Source organism: Temnothorax nylanderi, unplaced genomic scaffold, assembly GCF_030848795.1.
Source record: "Temnothorax nylanderi isolate EJ_2023f unplaced genomic scaffold, tnyl_v1.0 TNYL_tig0326_pilon, whole genome shotgun sequence".
NCBI lineage: Eukaryota > Metazoa > Arthropoda > Insecta > Hymenoptera > Formicidae > Temnothorax > Temnothorax nylanderi.
Genome location: NW_027249388.1, coordinates 55,517 through 78,065, shown reverse-complemented (window position 1 = coordinate 78,065; position 22,549 = coordinate 55,517). Strand labels below are relative to the sequence as shown.

The 22,549-nt window shown below is 44.3% G+C and overlaps 2 protein-coding genes across 2 annotated transcripts in view; one reads left to right on the top strand and one right to left on the bottom strand.

Moving 5' to 3' along the window:
• Oseg5 (intraflagellar transport protein Oseg5) overlaps window positions 1-22,549 on the bottom strand; it is a 94,020-nt gene that overhangs the window by 53,244 nt on the left and 18,227 nt on the right. The window lies entirely within an intron of this gene.
• On the top strand, window positions 12,979-13,773 carry LOC139781288 (uncharacterized). Its single transcript, XM_071720137.1, has 2 exons — window positions 12,979-13,085; window positions 13,188-13,773. Exons 1-2 carry the CDS (start codon window positions 12,979-12,981, stop codon window positions 13,750-13,752), a joined length of 672 nt encoding a protein of 223 aa, XP_071576238.1. The 3' UTR covers window positions 13,753-13,773.

Here is a 22,549-nt window from a genome sequence, read left to right as displayed (position 1 = left end):
GATGTAATAAATGGTCAATTTTGCAAAAATTGTAGTACTCCATTATACCAAATATTGCCGTGCAATATGTGCCCGATTTGCACGAAGTGAAAAAAACAGTATCGCGGGTGGGACATTATATATATATATATATAACGTGCGTAACATGGTGTGGATAATTGAAGAGAACTCTGCAGAGTCTCCAAAATCTGTGGATGTTTTAACAATGGAAGATATTACAATAGATGTCACCGATGGTTTGCGTAAAGAAGATCAAGGAGTAAAATTGAGGGATGTGCGACGAATATCACCGGTACAGTTTCTTCGCGATCGCGAACTAGGTATACGCGGAACCGGTCAACGCATCGCTAGACAAAGAATCGTTATCGATACCAATTCTCCTTATGACTGGAGATCTAACGTGAAACGAAAAGTGTATCGACGGCTGCGGGACGAGTGCGTTAGCGAGGAAGAATCACGTGCAGCTTGCCGTGCTGACGTTGTGCCGTATTATATTAAACCTATTGTTGACTATCGCTATTGGGCGAGTAAAATTTATCAAAAGCTCGACGATTGTGAAGCAACATACATTAAGATTCATACAGGTATTGAGAAGTACGTTGAATTGGTGGTGATGAACAATTCGGTACGTATGTATATGTACCCTGGCCGTATCAATAATTCTAATCATCTATTGATGCTTCAAAGAACTTATGAACGTGATTGTGATAATATTATTAATTAGGAACTTAATCACTTTAATGCCCCCTACTTCAGTCCTAATCATTTTATGTTTATGCACTATGACATTCAACGTTGCAAACGATATTGTTCAGCGTGTGATCGAGTCACGTGCAAGTGCTCCATCGAAGAATGTGACGTGATATAAAAAATAGTGTGAAAAAGACAGTATAAAAACATGGAACATCCCGATAAAACAGAACGCGACCTGTTGGAAGGATCCAACCAAATCGCTACTTTGAGCGAATATTCAGCATGGGCACAGCGATGCGAGGAGTTTATTGAGCAGCTCGAAGAAGACTGTCGTTCCAAGCGTCCGCGGCTCTCAATCCGCGAAACAGACAATCCGGGAAAGAGACAATCTTTAGTGGCAAAAATCGCGCGACTCGAAGGTGCGAAGACTCTATTACAGAGACGGTTCGTACATATCGGTGGTAAGTACGCGGCGAGCACTAGTAGTGACAAACAACGGGGAAAGACTCGTTTGGCGAGAGATCGATACCGCGTTCGAAAGCCGCGTATTGACCGGTGCGGTGATAAATATCAATCACATCGAACCGCAAAAATTTCTCGAAGATGCTGAAGTCATCGTGCTCGATGTGCGGCACGTCATGCAAAGACACGCAAGTGTAAAGATAAACACTGTGTTCAACGACGAGTTTGTGACGGGTGACAAACGTGCGAACAAAAGTGTCAACACGAGAAACTGCGAACTCATTCGTTCGTCCGATCGGTCCGATTTGCGCGAGTGGTACAAGCGACACGTTATCGAGCCTACTTTATCGTCCCTCAAAGAGTTTCAGGAACGCGACAGCGGGTGGGCGTTGTCGCGTATACTCAATTTGACAGTAAACGTGAACAAGTACAATCCTATGCGCGCGGGATGTTACATCAAATTACCGCAAGAAATTAAATCGAAAAGAGCGGTGATCAACGTGCAATCTATGGACAATACATGCTTCGCGTGGTCTGTGGTCGCCGCGCTGTATCCTGTCAAGGACCATACATATCGGGAATCCTCGTACCCTCATTACACAACAGTATTAAATTTACGAGACATTGAGTTTCCAATGACTTTGAGTCAAATTAAAGAGTTCGAACGACTCAACGATATATCCATCAATGTGTATATCATCGAGGGAGAGAAGATGCCAACCGTTCTCCCGATACGGCTCACCGACCGGAAGAAAGAAAAGCACGTAAATCTGCTGTACGTGCAGGACCCGCGAGACGACAACGTGGGACATTTCGCGTGGATAAAAAATCTATCGCATCTCGTTAGCTCGCAATTGAGCAGGCACAATGGTCGGAAATACTTTTGCGATCGGTGAGTACTTATACTCCTTTTAATAAAATTATAAAATATTTTATTTTTTTATTTAATAATTTACAATATTTGTTTTTTTGCAGATGTTTGCACTATTTCTACACGAGCGAGAAATTGGAAGCCCACACCGTCGACTGCCGAGAGATAAACAAGTGTGCCATCCGACTACCGAGCAAGGACGACAAGTGGCTGAGTTTCAAGAATCACAGCAGGAAGGAACGACTTCCATATGTCGTATACGCCGACCTGGAATGTACCCTCGAGAAGACGGATGCGGATCCAACAACGTCCACGTTCAGGTCTCAACATCATCGGGTATTTAGTATAGGATACTACGTGCGGTGCTCGTACGACGACTCGTTATCCGCGTATCGACTTCGTCGCGATAAGGATTGCGTCGCGTGGTATTTCAGAGCGCGACGCACTGTCACGTGTACGAAAAACCGTTCGAGCCAGATGACGTGCGAGTACGCGATCATTGTCACTTGACCGGCAATTATCGAGGTCCCGCACATTCCAACTGTAATTTAAATTATAAAGATTCGCATTGCATTCCAGTAGTATTTCATAATTTATCGGGCTACGACGCGCATTTCATTATCACGGAAATAGCAACAGCATACGAAGGACGTGTAGACTTACTTCCAATCACAAAGGAAAAATACATTTCGTTTACGAAAAACGTTAAAAGCACCGAAGATAAAGATAAGAAAACATGCGTCAAATTGCGATTGATCGATTCATACAAGTTTCTCACCGCTAGTCTCGACAAATTGGCATCTTATCTCAGCAAGGATAAACTGCAAATATTACAACGCGAATTTTGTGAATTATCCGCAGAAAATTTTGATTTGCTGACGCGAAAAGGTGTCTTTCCGTACGAGTACATTGACTGCGTCGAAAAGTTGGAGGAATCGTGTTTACCACCGCGCGACTCGTTTTACAGTTCGTTGACAGGTGACACCGTATCCGAGAGCGATTACGCGCACGCTGTCAACGTCTGGCAGCGGTTCTCCGTTCGAACTTTGGGCGAATACAGCGATCTGTATCTAAAGACCGATGTCTTGTTATTGGCCAACGTTTTTGAAAATTTTCGCGACAGTTGTATCGCGAGTTATGGACTCGATCCGGCGTATTATTACACTCTACCGAGTTTTACGTGGGACGCTATGTTGAAGCATACGCGTATCAATTTCGAACTGCTCACCGACATTGACATGGTCATGTTCATCAAACGCGGTATACGCGGCGGTTTGAGTCAATGTTCCGACAGATACGCGCAGGCTAATAACAGATACATGCAATCTTACGATCCATCGAAACCATCGTCGTACTTGATGTATTTCGATGTAAACAACTTGTACGGCTGGGCGATGTGTCAACCATTGCCCTATGCAGATTTTCGATGGGTCGAAGACGCCTCGAATTTCGAGTTTAGCGCGATCACTTTGAATTCGCCCACGGGTTACATTCTCGAAGTCGATCTAGAGTATCCGAAGAATATACACGACGCGCACGCTGACTTACCGTTCTGTCCGACGCGCGATAAACCGCCCGGCAAACGGCAGGAAAAACTTCTCGCCACGCTGTACGATAAGAAGCGTTACGTCATACACTACCGCAACCTACAGCAATGCACGCGCCACGGTTTTCGCGTCACAAAAATTCATCGCGTATTGCAATTCGTCCAATCTACGTGGCTCCGCGATTACATCAAACTCAATACGAAATTTAGAACACCGGCCAAGAACAATTTCGAGAAAAATTTATATAAATTAATGAATAACGCGGTTTTCGAGAAAACTATGGAGAACGTTCGAAATCACGTTGATGTAGAATTATTAACAAAGTGGAACGGTAGATACCGCGCGGAGGCACTGATCTCGAAACCAAATTTTCACAGCAGGAGCATTTTTTCGGAAAATCTGATAGCCGTTAAACTGCGAAAACTTGAAGTTAAATTTGACAAACCTATTTACGTCGGCATGTGCATTCTCGACGTATCGAAAGTCTGTTTGTACGAATTTCATCACGAGTACATGTCTCCCCTGTATGGCGACATGTGTAGAATTATGTACACTGATACGGACAGTCTGATATATCACGTAGAGTGCGAGGATGTGTACGAGAATGTGAAACGCGATATCGTTAGATTCGACACGAGCGATTACGCGATCGACAACGCGTACGGTATAACGCTCGAGAACAAGAAAGTGCCGGGCTTGATGAAGGACGAGAATAACGGCGCGATCATGACCGAATTTGTCGGACTCAGGGCGAAGATGTATGCGTTGCGAGTGGACGGTAAAAAAGACTGTAAAAAAGCTAAAGGTGTTAAGAGCAACGTCGTAGCCAGGTCGATAACGTTCGACGATTACACGAGGTGTCTGCGAGACAAAATTGAAATGACGCGACAGCAGGCTTGCATAAGGTCCGAACTACACGAGGTGTACACCGTGTCCGAAACAAAAATCGCTCTGAGTCCGTACGACGACAAGCGATACATTATACCCGATTCGACCGATACGTTACCGTGGGGACATTATCGAATACCTTCGTAACGTATGTATAAAATGTAATAGTATAACGTATGTAATAGTATATGTATGTAGTAATATATGTATGTAACGTAATATATAATGTAGTAGTAGTATAACGTATGTCTGTCGTATAACGTATGAATGTATGAATGTATGAATGTATGAATGTATGTAGTACAACGTAACGTATTGTGAGTATTATATTACAGTATTGGAAAGAATATTAATAAAGATATTGCACATGTGTATATTTCATATTTTTATGTACTTTATGTGTATTTCATAATTCAAACACTTTACATGTATTACATATTGCATATTTTTTTTATGTTAAGAATAAAATACAGTTTGCACGTATTAAATAACATTGTCCTTGTGTATCCATGAGTTGTGCGATCCATCGAATCCCAGCCATTTAACGTAAACTTTGTCACCCCTCCTGCGCAGTACTTTCTCCACGAGAAACACGTCCGGATAAGTCGCGCGATGCAACTCGTGTTCGTAGAACGCTCCAGCGACGGATTTTCCGCGATAGTCCTCGAGTAGATAGGTCACGGGATTGGTACGCTGCACTTTAACGATCTTAAACACCTTGGTAGTCCAATTCGGTGTGTAACCCTTCTCGAAAATTGTCTTGTATTTGCTAACGCGCACCGAGTCGCCCGCTTTGAACTTTGCCGGACCCGCGATCTTTATCGCGCTGTATACGGTAGCCAAGAGTCTTTCGGCGATCGCGGGGGTAACGTCGACGGGCCGCATGCCGATGGTTCGATGCTTGCGCGCGTTGTAATTCGACACGAGTCGCGGCAAGGCGTCGACCCACTTGTAATTTCCGTTGAGCGTAAACATCTTCCACATGTCGTTCTTTAACGTGCGATTGAATCGCTCGACGACCGATGCCTTCATCACCGAATACGTGGAATAATGATTGATGCGGTGTTTTCTCACGAGACGTTGCACGTCGGTGTTGTAAAATTCTTTCCCCATATCGGTTTGTAGGTTACTAGGGCACCTCCCACTATTTCGAATTATCTCAGCGATAGCGTCAGCTGTCTCGCCGCCGCCTTTACCCTTGAGCGGCACGGCCCTCGCGTGCTTGCTCGGCACATCAATGACGGTGAGTATGTAGTGGTAGCCTCCGTTGAAACGCGAGTACGAGCGCATCTCAACGATATCAGCTTGCCACAGGTCATCGTACCCTAACACTATGACGTGTCTTCGAGAAAAATTTCTTCTCGCCGGTGCGTGCAATTCGTCCACCAACCGACGCTTTTCGATATTTTTACGCACATCGGATTTTAACGGTCTCATGTTTCGTTGTCGTTTCGTTGCTGTTCGTCGTCATCACTTAACTGTACGGATCGCTGTCGCACCGTTTAATTTATAATAAGCCCGGCTTCGCGAAGTTCCCTCGATGATCGACATGATCTCGTTGTCGTGGGCATTGTTCCCAGCTTGACGCGAAGCGTCGAGCAATCGCAGACGATCTACCAGCTCGTTGGGGTCAGTCCCAGTGCACGTAGTCGATCTTATTGTCGGTTAGCGTCATCGCGCGAGGCGCGAATAATCCCTTTCCGGATTTTTTCTTCTTGGATTCGGTCGATATCAATGGTGAGATTACATATTGATACTTGTATCCCCTGTTGCCCAGTACTCGCTCGCGAGGATCGTGCTTGTATTTATGAGCACTCGTCGCCAACAGTATGCTCCTGTACTTTTGCTTATCGTCCTCCGTGTAGAGCTTGTCATCGGGTATTTTCTTGAAGATCAACTCGTAAATACCGGGTGTGCCGGCATATCGTACGCCGTCGATATAAATGTAATTCGCTTTGTCCACGTCAAAACGTTTATTACCGAGCATCAATTCATTCTTGTCGAGATAAACGCCGTACACGGTGTCTGTCTCTGCACCGGCGCCCAAAACGTCTGCCTTGTACAATCGGCTCGGTGGACCCAAGTGACTTTCCAACGTTTCTATAAACAATTCTCGACCCTCCGACGTTTGCAACTGCTTTTGAACGGCCGTCCCGATCGAGTCGTTCGTGGTTTCGAAAACATCCACGTTTTCGAGTAATTCGGGACTTGTAGTTCGCGGTGTAGAGGTTATCGGTAGTACTATCGATCGTTTCGATTGATTAGATTTACGCGGTGTCGATGATGAGAGATCCAACCAGGAGTCTAATCGTTTCCTCTTTTTCTTCGGTGTAGCAGCCTCCTCCTCCTCCTCCTCCACCCCGCGCTGTTGAACGGATAGCGTCGGTTCCTCTTTTTTCACCGCGATCAAGCTCGAGTTGTCGACGATCTTTTTCAGCGGCCCGATGAGAGGTCTAAACTGCGTGTCCAACTCAATGTCCTTCTCGATCTTACCGGTCTTCAAAGCGCGAAGTTTTTTGCGAATCGAATCACTCGTTTTCGCAATTTTTTTCACGATCTTCTCGCGTTCGCGAATATTCTCGCCCCCGTCGATCGCAGCCATCGCGGGAAAACAAAGCAGAGTGTCTATCTCTATAACGCTAACGTTTCACCTTCGACGACGTATCGACGGCGACTGACCGGTTTTGCGGTATCGCGAACACATTAAATCCTTTTCTGTATTGGCCATTCGAAAGCGCGCTGTCCTTGTCTATCACCGCGAATCCGTACTTTTGTTGCCAACAATTGTGGCACAACGAGCAAAATTCATCGTACGGCATGTCGGTATTTACGTGATCGTTGTACACGTGTTTCAAATTGGTACCATCCTGTTTGAACAGGATCAGCAGATTCGCGTTGTCGCGTATCAGATGCTTAGGTATTCTCGAGTACGTCCGACAGAGATAAAAGCAGTCGACGCTCGAGTGCCCGCCCATTGAAAAATACTCTCTCACGGCGCGCGGCGTCTTGCTTATCGCACGCCACGTCATCGAAGACGAAGATCGAGTTTGAACGCGCGTCGCTCGGTGGAATGACGTCACTGTTATTTGAGAACGTAAAGTAGCCGATTTCGTCGATCGATGTCAACAAATTCTCCAAATATCGATATTTCGGCTGTTGCAACGATTTCGAGTACACGTACACGTTTTCGAAACGTACGCCGTGCGGACTTTCCAACAAGCTTATCAAGACGTTGGTTTTACCGCAATTAGAGGGGCCGCAAATGATCGCGCGTATAGTAGTAGGTAACATCGTACCGTGCCTGCGTTTCTCCGTTTTGCCCCCCATCGACCGTAATCTGTCGTCGCAATTGGTCACGCGAATCGCCAACGGTTGTCGCACGAATCTCATTTTTTTCCACAATGTCGACTCTCTGACTAACTCGAACGTCTATTTATAGGCGAGCGGAACCGCGAATCGCTCAGTAGCAAAAATGTTCGTTCTACTGTCGAGATCTTCGGATATTCGCGATTGAGCGCCGAACAGCTGCAATTTGTGCCGAAAGCCGTTCTGTTGCAAATGTGCGGCGATCACGTCCACTACGTGTGGGACAAGCTTCCGGAACATATAAAGACGGATTTGGAGGTTCAGACATATCGTCGCTGTTACGAACATTACAATCAACCGTGGCAGCGAACGCACGTCGACGGTCCCGCGCCATTGATAAAGAATTGCGTCGAATGTCAACGAAAAAAATTGGTAGAGGCCTGTTAAGGGGATGCTGGAGCCGCAGGCAAACTCGATCAGCGTCGATAAAGAAGTGCTCACCGACTATATCTGTCCTTGTATAGACAAAGATATAGACAAAGATAGCACGCTACATTGCACGCACACATACGCACGATACACATCGAAATTATACTTTTATATTACGCTTCCAAATCTTGATTTGGGGGGTTTATCGATGTTTTTATTGTTGTACAATTCAGGGGAACTTGTTTTCGCGTTCGTACCAATGGTATATCTCTTATATGAAATACATCTTGTGACGAGCTGACAGCTCGCCGCAACTCGAGACGCCATATTGGGATAAAAGTAGATAAAGAAATCTGTACTTCCGTAATTTTTTCTCGTTTTCTATATAAAATCGGAGTTCCCCTGAATCATTAATGTATGTACTGCAATTCTGGAAAAGGATTTTTAATTCTGTCAAATTAATACGACGCTACGTTCCGACAAAAAATGCCGGTAATACAGACGGCTCCAGCATCACCTTAAATCATGTGATAAGCGCACTTCCGATCGAATTGCATATTCCCGGCTATCAATTTTGCGGTCCGGAAACTCGTCTACAAGAACGATTGGTGAGAGGTGATCCGGGTGTAAATCCATTGGACGCGGCGTGTCGCGAGCACGACATAGCCTATTCGCGTAGCCGCGATCTCGCCTACAGACACGCGGCGGACAAGATACTCGCCGAGAGAGCGCTAGGACGCGTCATCGCGAGAGATTCGGCTCTCGGAGAGAGAGCGGCCGCTACAGCCGTCTGGGCGACTATGAATGCCAAGCGGAAGCTCGGAATGGGCTTGAAAACAAAGAAAACGAAAACGAGGAAAAAGCTGACGAAAAAACGGATACTTCCGACGGCGAAACGAGGTGGCGTATTGCCGATTCTACTGCTGTTGGGAGTTCTCGGTTCTCTGGCTGGCGGAACGGCCGGAATTACATCGGCGGTGAACGCTAGCAAAGCCGCGCGGCGTCAGCTGGAAAAGATGCAACGTCACAATCGCGCCATGGAAGGTTGCGGAATTTATCTCGCTCCGTACAAACATGGGAAAGGACTGTATGCCGGCTCGTGCAAACGCGGCCGAGGAGTAGCGTCGAAAATAAAAAAAAAACGTCGAAAAGTCGTTAAATATGCCCGCGGGTATTACGACTAACGTACAATTGAATCGACTGGCAAGGCGCATGCGCGTACCATTCTTCAGAGGTGTTTTCATGCGTGATTCGTTACCGATCGGTGGTGTACGTCGAAACGAGAGCGGTATCGTGAATTTGGATAATGCTGAGGGACCGGGTACTCACTGGGTGGCGTACGCAAAGAGGGAAGATCGAGTGATATATTTCGACAGTTTCGGCAATCTTCGGCCACCGAAAGAATTGATGCGATATTTCGGACCGAACGTGACGAAGATTGAGTACAATCACACGTCTTATCAGCGATACGATCAAAGCATCTGTGGACAATTGTGCCTGCGGTTTCTCCGGACGATCGACGCTAATTTATAGCCTAACGATCCACCGTGGTGACTCAGTATTCGTTAACAGTTTCCGCCGAAATGTCTATAACGTTCACGCTGACCGGGAAGAGCAGCATCCTCGCGGCGCACTATTTTCTCGCCGTGGATCTGAGCGACGGTGACTACGAACTCGGTCTAGCGTGTTTCGAGACTTATCACACAATTTCGAACGTGAATTCTTCGAATAATAAATTTTATTTCGGCGAGGATGACACGAAAATTACGATTCCGAGGGATCGTACGAGATACGAGCCATACATGAGTTTTTGAAACGCGAAATTTTACGGAAACGCCCGCGACGCGTGGTAAGCGCGAACGGCTACGAAGACGAGGCTGCGGAATACCCGATAGTGCTCCGCGCAAATTACAATACGATGAAGAGCGAGATCAACTGCGCTTACAGAGTGAACTTTAACAAACCGAACAACGTTGGATCGCTGCTGGGATTCTCGTCGAACCGTATATTGCAGCCGTGGCAGTGGCACGAATCGGATATATCGATTAATATTATCAACGTAAACATTATCCGCGTGGAGTGTAACGTGACCGCGGGTGCGTACAGCAACGGCAAACGCGTTCATACGATACACGAATTTTCACCGAGCGTACCACCAGGATATAAGATATCGGAATCACCGGCGCAGATCATTTACCTGCCGATCATCGCGCGGAGCGTTACTGATCTAACGATACGCGTCACGGATCAATACGGACGATTGCTCGATTTTTGAGAAGAAAAGATCACCGTCAGATTGCGTACGACGGCGACAGCGATAACGCGCGACGTATGACATGATCGTGTTGAACGACTCGGAGCATGCGAGAGATAAGAATATCTTTACGGCTGCGACGATCGACGATATCATCAAATCGACATTCGGTAGCATTAAAACAGAGACGAGAAAGAAGCTCAACGCATCGAACGTTAAATTTTTACGATCACTGGGATTTGCGGTACGAAACATCTGAAAGCTGACTGTGAACGATGACTGAAATTCTTAACATCGGAAGCGAGCCGGTCTTTGACGATCGCATCGTCAAGATCGAGACACATACGTACAACCCGTACGCCAACACAACGTTCGAGCATAGCGACGAGATACGAATACCCATACAACAGCAGGATCTGTATACGTTGCCGTGCAAAAGTTTTCTCTACGTCGAAGGAACGTTGACGGCGACCAGAGCAGCCGATAACGTGGTATTGGGGAATAATTGCGTCGCGTTCATGTTCGATGAGATTCGATACGAGCTCGACGGTGTGGAGATTGATCGCAGCAGAAACGTAGGAATAACCAGCACGCTCAAGAACTACGTAAGGGTATCGTCCGATAGAAGCGTGATTCTGAGAAACGCCGGCTGGGAGCCACAGAATAACGAGAATGGATACTTCAATTTCTGCGTACCGCTCAACACGTTACTAGGATTTTGCGAGGATTACAAACGCGTGGTGATCAACGCTCGTCACGAATTAATATTGATACGATCGCGCAACGACAACAATTCCCTGGTGGGAAGCCTCGCGTTGGAGCCTATCGTCAAAATACTCAAGATACAATGGCGAATGCCCCACGTGGTATTGAGCGAGATCAACAAGCTGTCGATGCTGCGCGCCTTGGAAAAAGGACAATATCTGAGTATAGGTTTCCGTTCTTGGGATCTGTACGAGTATCCCCTGTTGCAGAACACGACCAAGCACTCGTGGGCCATTAAGGCCGCGACTCAGTTCGAGAAACCGCGATACGTCGTCTTTGCTCTGCAGACGGGCCGGAAGAACGTCATGTCCGCGGACACAAGCCGATTCGACGACTGCAAATTGTTCAACGTGAAACTCTATCTAAACTCGGAAGTCTATCCGTACGACGATTTGAATTTCGACTTTGGTAAACACAGATGGGCGATTCTGTACAATATGTACGCGCGTTTCTGTAAGGGCTATTACAGACACGAATATTTCGAGCCGAGCCTCACCGTTTCGACTTTTCTACGTAACGGCCCGTTTGTGATCATCGATTGCTCTCGACAAAACGAATCTGTCAAAAACGCCACCGTGGACGTTAGAATAGAATTCGATTGCATGGAGAACGTACCGCCGAATACCTCCGCGTACTGTCTCATCATTCACGATGGCGTGATCGAGTACAATCCATTGACCAACGTAGTGCGCAAAATAGTCTGAGTGTTGGCGGCAACGTCGACGAAAATTTTCTCTCTCTCTTTCACTCTCGATAAAAAATTTATGAGAAGGGAAAGGGGAGCAGGATATAAATCAGAGTGTCGCGAAACGCGCGTCATTCCTCTCGATTCGCGCATCGAAGAGAGAGAAATCTCTTCATGTCCGCACCAACGTTCGTGGACCTGCAAGGTTTCGTCGTCGGGATGAAATTTGTCGTGAAGAAGGCGGCGGTGCTGAGAAACGGAACCGTTCTGGCGCATTACATCTTTACATGCCCCATGCCGTGGAATCTCCTCACAAAACCCGACAAATCGTGCGCTTCCTGGTTGATTCGCAATCACCATGGATTACGATGGGAAGACGGAAACGTGCCGTACAGCAAGGTGAAGCGTTTAATTACGTCGACCGTGCTCGGTGAGGAAGAGGACAACGACGACGACGAGATGCCGACTCTCGTGTACGTCAAGGGATTCCAGAAAAAACCTAAACATTGAGACTTTGGATGCAGATTACGAAGATATCGAATCTTTAAATAATCTAGATGTTACCGATACTATGCGATGTGGAAAACACGTTAAGAATTGCGCGTTGCAAAATGTATTAAAAATATTTAACTGGTGGTCGAAACGCCAGAGAAAATTGTCATCTTTTTAAAAAATAAATTATATATATATATAAATTTTACAATGTTTAATTTCTTTCCCCATTAGTCGATAGTGTAAAAAATTAAAGAATAAGTAGGTATACGTGACGAATTTTAACTCGAGAGCTTCGAGGAGGGTATCAGGTTTAGACGAACATGTCTGAACATGTTTCGCGGATGATGTCATGCGGAGAGGGGAGGAGGAATATACGTCATAATACAGAAAAAAAACATCCCTACCTTAGTTCCCTCTCCTAAATTTCAGAGCTCTGATTGCGCGTAACAGAACCATTAATCCCTCCCCCTTTCATCATAGTTTATGGAGTTATCACGTATATTCGATTAATTTTACAACGACGATCAGTCTTGCATCGACCGCTTGTATCAACGGTCCGCTTCTCCATAACCGAGAGAAAAAAATGTTCAGCTCCGCTGAAGGAAGCAGCAGCAGCGGTGGCAGACTCATGAATTATTACGTACCCATTCACGATGATAAAACTCTATCGTGCGAGAACAAGTGTAACATGTAAGTTTTCGTTTCTTCTTAAATTATAAAGCTTTATATTTTTTATATTTTGCAAATTATAAATTGTATTATTTTTTATTACTAATTTCGTTATTTTTACAGCATTTCGTTGGAGCGTCGCGCGGTTCGTATACTCAGCAGACGATACGCGTTGACGGCTACGGGATACAAATTCCTTGAAGTTGGCATTAACGTGGGTCCACCGAGCTACGTGGAGATCGCCGTAGGAGATCATCGAGGAACGGAATTGATACTGTCCCTCGAAACGTGGAAAGGATTCTACGAACAACGACGGAACATTCAGAATTTCCTTCGATGCTGTAAAGATACGTGTGATTTTAAAAGCGTTGGACCGCTAACATTGAGAATTTGTACGATTAACGGTGTCAAACTCGTACGTCTCGAGTCTTTAAGCGTACGCTTAACGATGGCCGAATCGACGTTACACCGTATGCTCGATCTTGATCTGTGCATCGACGCGATGTTCCATCGATTGAGTAGAATTGTCGAGACGGTCGATGTCAAGTTCACGCAATTCTTTAAAATCGCGTCCACTGTAACGGATCCTACGCAAGTATTGAATGTAATACGCGATAGCGATGCCTTCGATAAACATCAGCTCGTCGATTGTGAGCTCGCAGCTTTATTTTTTAGTGCGCTTCCGTAGTATGTAAAAACAAAAATATGTAAAAAAAGAAGAATAAAAATGTATTTTTTAAATATAAATCATGACTTATGTTCGAATTTAGCGCGTTCTCGAAATATCGACTCGCTAGTGACATCGACAGCAACGCGGCGACCGCGGCGCGCCGGAAGCAAAAGGCGCGCTGCCGATCGTTTTTTGGTTGTTACCGGTCCGCGCTTGAGACGCAACGATGCGTGACGAGCCGCGTTCAGGGCCATTCGCTCAAGGTCCGCGGTACCGAAAGCACGTTTCGACCGTTACTCGATTTCGTTATTCACTCGTGTGATTGCATAGATACGTTGAGTTAATTGAGTAGGCACGATAAAGTGCGTTCAAACGAGATCAGTCGGATATTGAGTATATTATCGCGAGTTGTGAATAAGAAGCTAAACAATCGGTGGCATTACGCATTCTTTACGAGGCATTCTGCCTCATGCCCGCGCTACCGCGTGAGGTACGGTTCTAAAGCTCGCGATCAGATTGAATGCTGCGTGCGTGTGAAAGTCGTGCGTAGCACAGAGAGACAGTATTCCTGCCGCCACGAGATAAAGAGAGACGCATTACATGCGCACTTATTGCGAAGGAAGAGTATACGTGGACCAATACCAGGATTACATCCTTAACTATCGTCACATGCAACGATAGAGCTGCCTGCAACCACGTTAAGTACTTTTCATATTTTCTTCCGAACTTTCGGATAAGCGTGAACCACGCAACTGCAGGCTTGTACAAGCCCTTCCGATACTCGTCTGATAACGCTGCTTTAAGACAGTCGCTGTTATATTCACGATCGCAAGATTAATTGGCCGAGGATCGGCTTACTACCACATACACGCGTCGAATATTATCTTTCTAATCCTCACTGTGTTTTACTCGATGCGCGTCTCTGAATAATTCAGTTATATAATATTCAGTATTAATTGCGGTGAATCACAATTACTTTGAAATTCGATACCTCATTGTTCAGTTCGTGAAGCATATCACATTACATTTCCGTAAAAGGAATAAAGACTTTCTGACTAGGCATTAAAAGCCTTACATTATTATATTGCGTTAGATTTAAAATTCATACGATTTATTATTCTCAGCATTGCGTTGCTTATTATTCAACTGAGTAGCTTTAAGTTTCCGTGCGTTTTTACGTAAACAATTACACGTGCTTCATTACATTTGCGGGATAATTATGAAGTCACAACGTTCAGTATTCTTTTTGATAATATTTTGATAGCGACATATTAGCGTTTTTTGCGATTTGCGATCACGACACTCACAATGTCGTACAGAAATTATTACTTGTCATATTTACTGCCAATATTCTTTAATTATGTTTAATTTTCTAAGATTTACTGAATGTATTTGAGATCACGAGTGCATCGTAGCGTGCATCGGTCTCGTCAAATGAAAGGGCACAATGCGCGTGCCTTCTCTGTATTATAAGTTCATCGTTTCAATAAAATCCTAATCCTAATATGTAAGTTCTGAATACTTTGCATTATAACGTGGGTTTCTCTAAAGGCATTTCGCAATCGATAACTCAAAACGTTTCCAGAACGCTGTTTTCATGTCCTTGCGCGATGGAGAAACCCACGCTATAAACAGTCACCGGTGTGACAAACAACAACATTGCTAACGGCCGGATAGCAATGTTTCGTCTCGCGTCGACGCGATGCGGTGACGTAGGCAGCCTATTGCCAATCAGGTGCGACTCAATGCGTGTCATAGTCCTTTGCCGCCAATCACAAGGGAAAATCGGAGGTCACCGCCAACGCTTCGAAACAATTGGTTATTGCGAGAAGAAGCTCCCGTATAAAAGAGCTTGCTTCGTCGCGCACCGGGCTCTTTGTCGAAAGTCAATCGCACAGAATCTCCGCTCGCTAAACCGCTTAACTACGCTAGTTAACACCGTTGTGTCCACCGCTTTGAGTTCGCTCTTCGCTATCGTGCTTCGTGAACACGCTTTCACCACCGCTGCATGCCGTACTAACATCTGTGCGCGCGTTTACGGTTTCTTGCTTTTCTAAAAGTAAAGGAACACTGTACCCATTGTATATATTGAGACTTTATTGTAATATACTTATTTTATTGGACTTATACGTATTTGACTTGTGTGAACCGCTTTCCTCGTGGTCGTCTTCCTCGCGCCATAAATCGCGCATCCGCGCACTCGCACAGAATGGAAGCATCATTATTATTCTGCTTATATTTCAATTGCGCTATTATTTTATGTTCTTATCGTATATGTGAATTGATATTTATGTTATTCTTTTATTGTGTCTTTGCTCATCAGGAGGAGCTTTTGTAAATATACTGAGATAACTAAATCCCTGTTGCTCGTTCACCTTAGTTACTTTCTCACTGCTTGTTTGCATTGTATTTTAAACAACTTAATTTCTTCACACGCATTTCCATTGAGGAGCGAGTGCCGATGCTCCGGCGAACGTCGGCGCTCGCCCTTATCGTCGTTGTATAAACTGTTATTATATCTCTTCTCTCTGGCGACTTTTTACCCGCCTCCACTATAGCCGTCGTTGAATTTTTAGTCTCGTCGTGGCCGTGAGCGTGCTTAAACGTGTTTCGTCAGTATATATATTTTTTTAAGGATTAGTGACGCAGTTAGTCGCCTTTGTTGCGTTTGTGATTGTTTTTGTTTGTGATTATACTAAATTTTTTTGTGATGTCTCCGCGCCTTCCCCTGCAAGACGCTAAAGACATTGAAAAGAGCGAAATTCAGGGAGGTATTGTAGAATTTGACAATTTTGAAAATCGTCATCGACACCGTCTCTTCCTAGAAATATACATAAAGAAAAATCCGCGACGGTTAAATCGTCAACGACACCGTCTCTTCCTGGAAGAAGACATGATGAAAGCACCGCGACGGTTAATTCGTCAACAACGAGAAAACGTGTCCCGACACGCTCGCTGGCCGCCCTGACAAACCCCCTCCCCCTGTCCCCCCCTTGCCCTTGAGTTTATAAATGTTTATAAATGTTTATAAATGTTTATAAAACGTGTCCCGACACGCTCGCTGGCCGCCCTGACAAACTCCTTCCCCTGCCCCCCCTCACCCTCGAGTTTATAAATGTTTATAAATATTTATTCAATGTTTATAAATGTTTATAAATGTTTATAAATACTATCGGCCGAACATCGATATGATAAATGTTTATAGAACGTGCCCCAACGCGCCGGCCGCCCTGACAAACCCCTCCCCCTGCCCCCCTCGCCCTCGAGTCCCCCCCCCGCCCCGCTCCCCCCTCGGAGCACCAGGCCTAGCTCGCTCACTATTATGCTACTATCGGGCTCCAAAAATTCCAAAACCAATAGATGGTGCCTGTTATGAACGTTCTCGGTAATGTCAATCTCGGGGTAGGATATACGACTCGGGTCAGAGAGAATAATCTTTATTGTCCTTTCGAGGAGACCGATAGCTTTTCTGGTCTCTGCGTTACTGGTTTCGCCGGGCGAGCGCTCCCCCCCCCCCTCTAGCTCGCGCCTTTTGTCGTCAATTGAAAATTATGCGGGAAATAAGCAACAAATCACGTCTTTATTAACTAATTATTAAGATCGATAGCAATATTAGACAGATTTTCAGCAGGAATTGTAAATGGATTGTTGTGACCGTGGGATGGATACCAGATGATGGTCATTTTTGGAGCCCGATATCTCTGGAACGGTAAATAGGTACACTCTGAGACTGACATATCTGTAATCAGATTGACGAGACCTTTCATTTGGTACCTACTTTATGACCAAAATCGAATGCGAAAAAGATGGGGCCGATCTTGTTCTCACTCTTTCAGATCGATTCACAATTTAGATAAAAAGTTATTAATTTTTGAATATCCGAGTTTTACTGAGAAAAAGTGTAAACATTAAAAAATGCGACCAATATAATAATATTTTACACACAAGTAGATCATCAATAAACAATAATATGGCAATAAAATTTGAAACGATTTACAAAAAATTTTTTTTGAAATTTTCTTAAAAAAAAAAAGAAAGTATAGTTATTTACAATCATTAAATCTACGTTTTTTTACATTCTATTAGATTTGCCGTACCGATTTATGTACATTTTTTTGTCTTTGGATCCCTGGAGAATTAATATATCGGTGTTTTTAATATTTCCTGCATACTTTTAGTTCGGACGGTGCCTCCAGAACATCCTTAATTAGGCTATTGATACATTAATTAAGTGTTTGATACATGTGTGTATTTAAATTTAGAATATAAAAATTTCAAAACTTTACTGATTTCCAGACAAACCATGAGCGATTCTGACTCGAGTTCTAATGGCCTAGATCAAGAATGTGAGCAGTCAGAACCTAATAGCAAGAAAAGGCGCTTCACTACATCTCAAAATATTATTTCAACGAAAAATAAACGTGCAGAGGATATTACCATGGTTATTTGCAAAATGATTGCGATCGACATGCTCCCAACATCGATTGTAGAGAATGAAGGTTTTATTCAGTTCATGGCTATCAGTGTTCCAGGTTACAAAGTACCTTCAAGAAGGACGATTGACAACCGAATGCGCACTTTGTACAACGAGGCAGCGGAACAGGCACCACATTAGATAAAGTCGACGCTGTAGCCATTCCAACAGATGCGTGGACGTCTAAAGCAAATGACATTTATATAACATTATCAGCACACTACCTTGATGACAACTGGATCCCACACACCGTCAATTTTATGACGAGAGAAATGACTGATTGTGAGAGTCACACTGCTGAACATTTGCAGAAAACAGTTCGCGAGGTTGTGCAAGAATGGAATTTAACTAACAAAGTTACCGGACTTGTACATGGCAATGCTAGTAATATTGTTAAGGCAGCTAAAGAACTAGGCGATACGGACGGTATTCTCAGTGTACGATGTGCAGCACACACCATACAATTGTCTGTCAATGCAGCCTTAGAACCACCAGAATGTGTGTCTGTGATAAAGAAAAGAGCAGAGATTGTTAGTGCATTCCGGCATTCTTATAGCAGAACAACCGCTCTAGAGGATAAGCTGAAAAGTCTCGGATTGCCAACATTGCAACTGATGCAGAGATGTCCGACACGCTGGGATTCTACATTCTTTATGTTAGATAGACTTCAAACTTTGCGTTCCGGCAGCTTTAAGTGACCGGTCCGCATTCAAGTCGGCGATTGCTGCTAAGTTAGAGCTATACGAAGCAGAGTGGGTAAAAATTATGCAGCTTATAGTATTGCTAAAACCATTCCAACAAGCAACCACAATCTTATGCGCGGAAAAGTCCATCACATTGAGTATAGTGCGTCCCATTATCTACAATTTAATCATTCGCCATTTACTGGTAAAGGACGATGACAGTTATTTAGAAAGAACTTTTACAGTTCGAGCGGCCTTAGACCTCACTGATCGATTCAAGATGGAAAATATTGACGTTAACAATAAAGTGACAGCGATGCAAATGGCCACTTTACTCGATCCTCGACATAAGAAGTTGACAGCGGAACCATCTGAAAATGTCATCTATACACACAGAAGTGCAAAGGCGCACTAATTTAAACCATGGACATTTAGTTGCCACACCTAATGGCAACAAGATCAAGGCTTGACGGTCATGGATTTCCTCCTCGGAATGGACGAAAATCATGAGGGTGATGAGTTTGCCAAATACGTTGCGAAGACTCAGATTGACCATAATCTTGATCCGTGCGCTTGGTGGAAGGGACATGAACTATGCTTCCCAGCAGTGGATAAAATAACCCGCCAGCTTTTGTGCATTCCCGCCTCATCTGCTACAGCGGAAAGGGTGTTTTCCACTGCAGGAAATATTGTCTCGGCGAAACGAAGCTGTCTGTTACCAGAGAATGTATCTCATTTAATATTTCTGCACCAAAATAGATATCTTATTTGACCTAAGTAATCCTAAATAGTCCAGTTTTTCATCAATTAATTTATGATGTCTGGTTGAGTTACACTAATCCATTTTTCATTAATTTTCTTGTATTATTTTTGTTGTCTGAAATTTTTTTGGTTTTTTATGTTAGAATAGGAACCTTTTTGTTTTTCAACTAAATAACTTTAGAATCTGGGAAACCTACTGAAATAGAATTGTCTAAAAGAGTAAATAAATAAAACAGATTTTTATTTTCCAAAAAGTAAGTGTTTGTTCCGCCAATAATATTTAACCAAAAAGAATATATTTATCTCGACAACAATTGGCAATCAATACATAATAGCTTCACAACGTTTCAACCCAGAATTCGGGTCCTTATCAAGTGATCTAACAAAATATAGCATGGGGTCAAATAACAACGTCAATAGTTAGAATTTAAAAAATGTAACGGAAATTGAATCCCTTATAGTCAGTGCAAAATCTAAAGAGCGAAATAAATATCAAAATACCTGATGAAAAAGAACCATCGCCAACACACTCTCTGTCTAATGCTTATGAGATTTTGGCAGAAAATCATTTTTATTTTCCTCTTTTATATATATGCTAGTCTTTGTTTTTCTTACAGTGAACCTTGTTCTTTTCTGTACATTTTCTAATACTTGCTGTGACTTGACCAAAAAGGCATGTATGGTCGACTAAATAAATAAATCATTTTGTCGTTATTTTGACAACATCTTGACTCTCTGTTCTGCTTAGGTCAGCGCATTGCGTGTATGAAACGCGTACTTGGCGCAAGACACTACCGTGTCTCTTGATATGCGAAACAGTTCGGCCATGTGATCAATTGTCATTTTCGCAAAACATTAAATGACTCTGTGTGAAACTATGATAAAGGGGCGGCAGTGTGGTCTAGTGGTAAAGCGCCAGACTCGTAATCTGAGGAACCAGGTTCGAGTCCACTAGAGCCATGTAACATGGAAAAATTTTTTTTCCGAAGAAACTGCGTTCTCCGTGCAAGATAGGATCTTGTGCGAAAAAACTGGGCTCCGTCTTTCGGAAGAGACGTTAAACCGTTGGTCTAAATGAAATGGATGAGTGGGATAGGGTTGGGTACGTCCCTTCAAAAACGCCGTAAGATACTAGACTGTGAACCCTACGGGGATATACAGAAATAATAGTTTACGAGGTGAAACTATGATAAAACATAGACAAGATATGCGTCCCCACGAGGCAAAGTTTTGTTAATTTCCAGGAGATTAAGGATCATGGCCCTCTCATTACGTAGGTAAATCAAAAGTAGCTCCTTGGAGGTAGAATAATCCATGTAAAATCCTTGTAAGTAGCCAATATATTAGGCTCCCGCAAAAAATTGGTGAAATACGCCTATTTTTCGACACTTCGAATGCGAATACCCCTTTAAGAAGAATACAATGCTCATCAGTCAGATTGCAAACAAATCTGACATTGTGCAATATCTACGTGTTCACGAAAGAACAGTGTTCATATATGTTCCGTGCTCGGCCAAGAAAGCCTTGGGACACGAAGGGTTTGCCGGAGTCCGCCCTGACAAGGGCGCGAAGCGTGTTCTTGAAAGCGGCGAGGAGTGCTCGCGAATGATTGCAGCCGTTTTCTTGGGTTAATGTAATTTAATCACAACACAAGTACACAGTTTCTTCAAAGATATGCAGTATGAGATGCGTGATCTCACCGCGCGGAATACCGCGTAATACGAAGCTTTCTGCTTCTCTCGGCGGGAGGCTCAGAGAGCGACGAGCCACGTTCGGAGACGAGCGCGTGGTTAACAAAGTCGGTGAGGAGAATCACGGTTTCGCTCACTGAGGTCGTCCACTTCCCCGTTGAAGACGGCTGGTGGAACGTATGACCTCCGTTTCGCGCGGCGATCAATCGAGGATGCTGGTCGCGGCGAAGGGTCGACTTTTCGGCTCGAGTCCTACTACGATTCTGATTCTTCGCGGATACAGTCAAGTTCCGGCTTGAGGAAGGCTCGGCGGGGAAGTCGGGTGCGTTACAGGGGGAACGAATCGTATCGATCCGTGATCGAACCGCGTTGCGTATTACACGAAAGCGTGTAAACGCGTGCGCATGACTCGCATGAGTCCGCACTAATTGAAAGGGAGCGAAGGATTACTGGGCAACGTTCCGTGGCAGGGCCGTGTCTGAGATCGAGGTCTCATGCTTGCGGTCAGGGCCGTTGGCATAGATACGGCGCCCAGCAATTCCTCTCTCGCTAACGGAATTTCGGTTTCTATCCTCAACAATATATTATCCGAATATCCGGATTATCCGCATATCTACGCTATTTTCGGATATTCGCATTATCCGGATATCTGCACTATCCGGATATCCGAGATATTCGAACATTTTGTTACAGATTATTTAAATATTCAGATATTGGATGATCCGGATAACGAATATTTGTTATATCCGTTATCCGAATATTCGAATAATTTTTATCCGGATAGCCGCAGCCCTATTGCTTATCCTATAGAGGATGTAAGGGTCTACATGTGTATTTACATGTTAATGCTTTAAACGCAGAAATAATAAGAACAAAGATAGTTAGTGGAACCATTTATTTAAAATTTAATTTATATAAAATTTAAAAACTTAAATAAAAAGTTTTACAATATAATGAGTCAGAAACTACTCATTTAAATATTTTATAAAACATGTCATTTATAAACTTGTAACAATGCGCCCCGAAAACGCATTGTTCCCGGCGAACACCAGTCTCGGAAACACTGTGCGGTGCCGAACCCGGCCGAGCGCCACCGAACGTGATCGCGACGTCGCATCGGGGCCGTAATACTCGACCGTACCGAACAATCCCGGCGCTCGCGATCGCCGTCGCCGTTATCCCCGCCGCCACCTGACGGCGACGCG

Coding starts and splice junctions, on each gene's coding strand:
- LOC139781288 (XM_071720137.1), top strand. CDS start 12,979: ATGTTCAGCTCCGCTGAAGGAAGCAGCAGCAGCGGTGGCAGACTCATG. Junction 13,086..13,187: donor TGCGAGAACAAGTGTAACAT/GTAAGTTTTCGT, acceptor TTATTTTTACAG/CATTTCGTTGGAGCGTCGCG.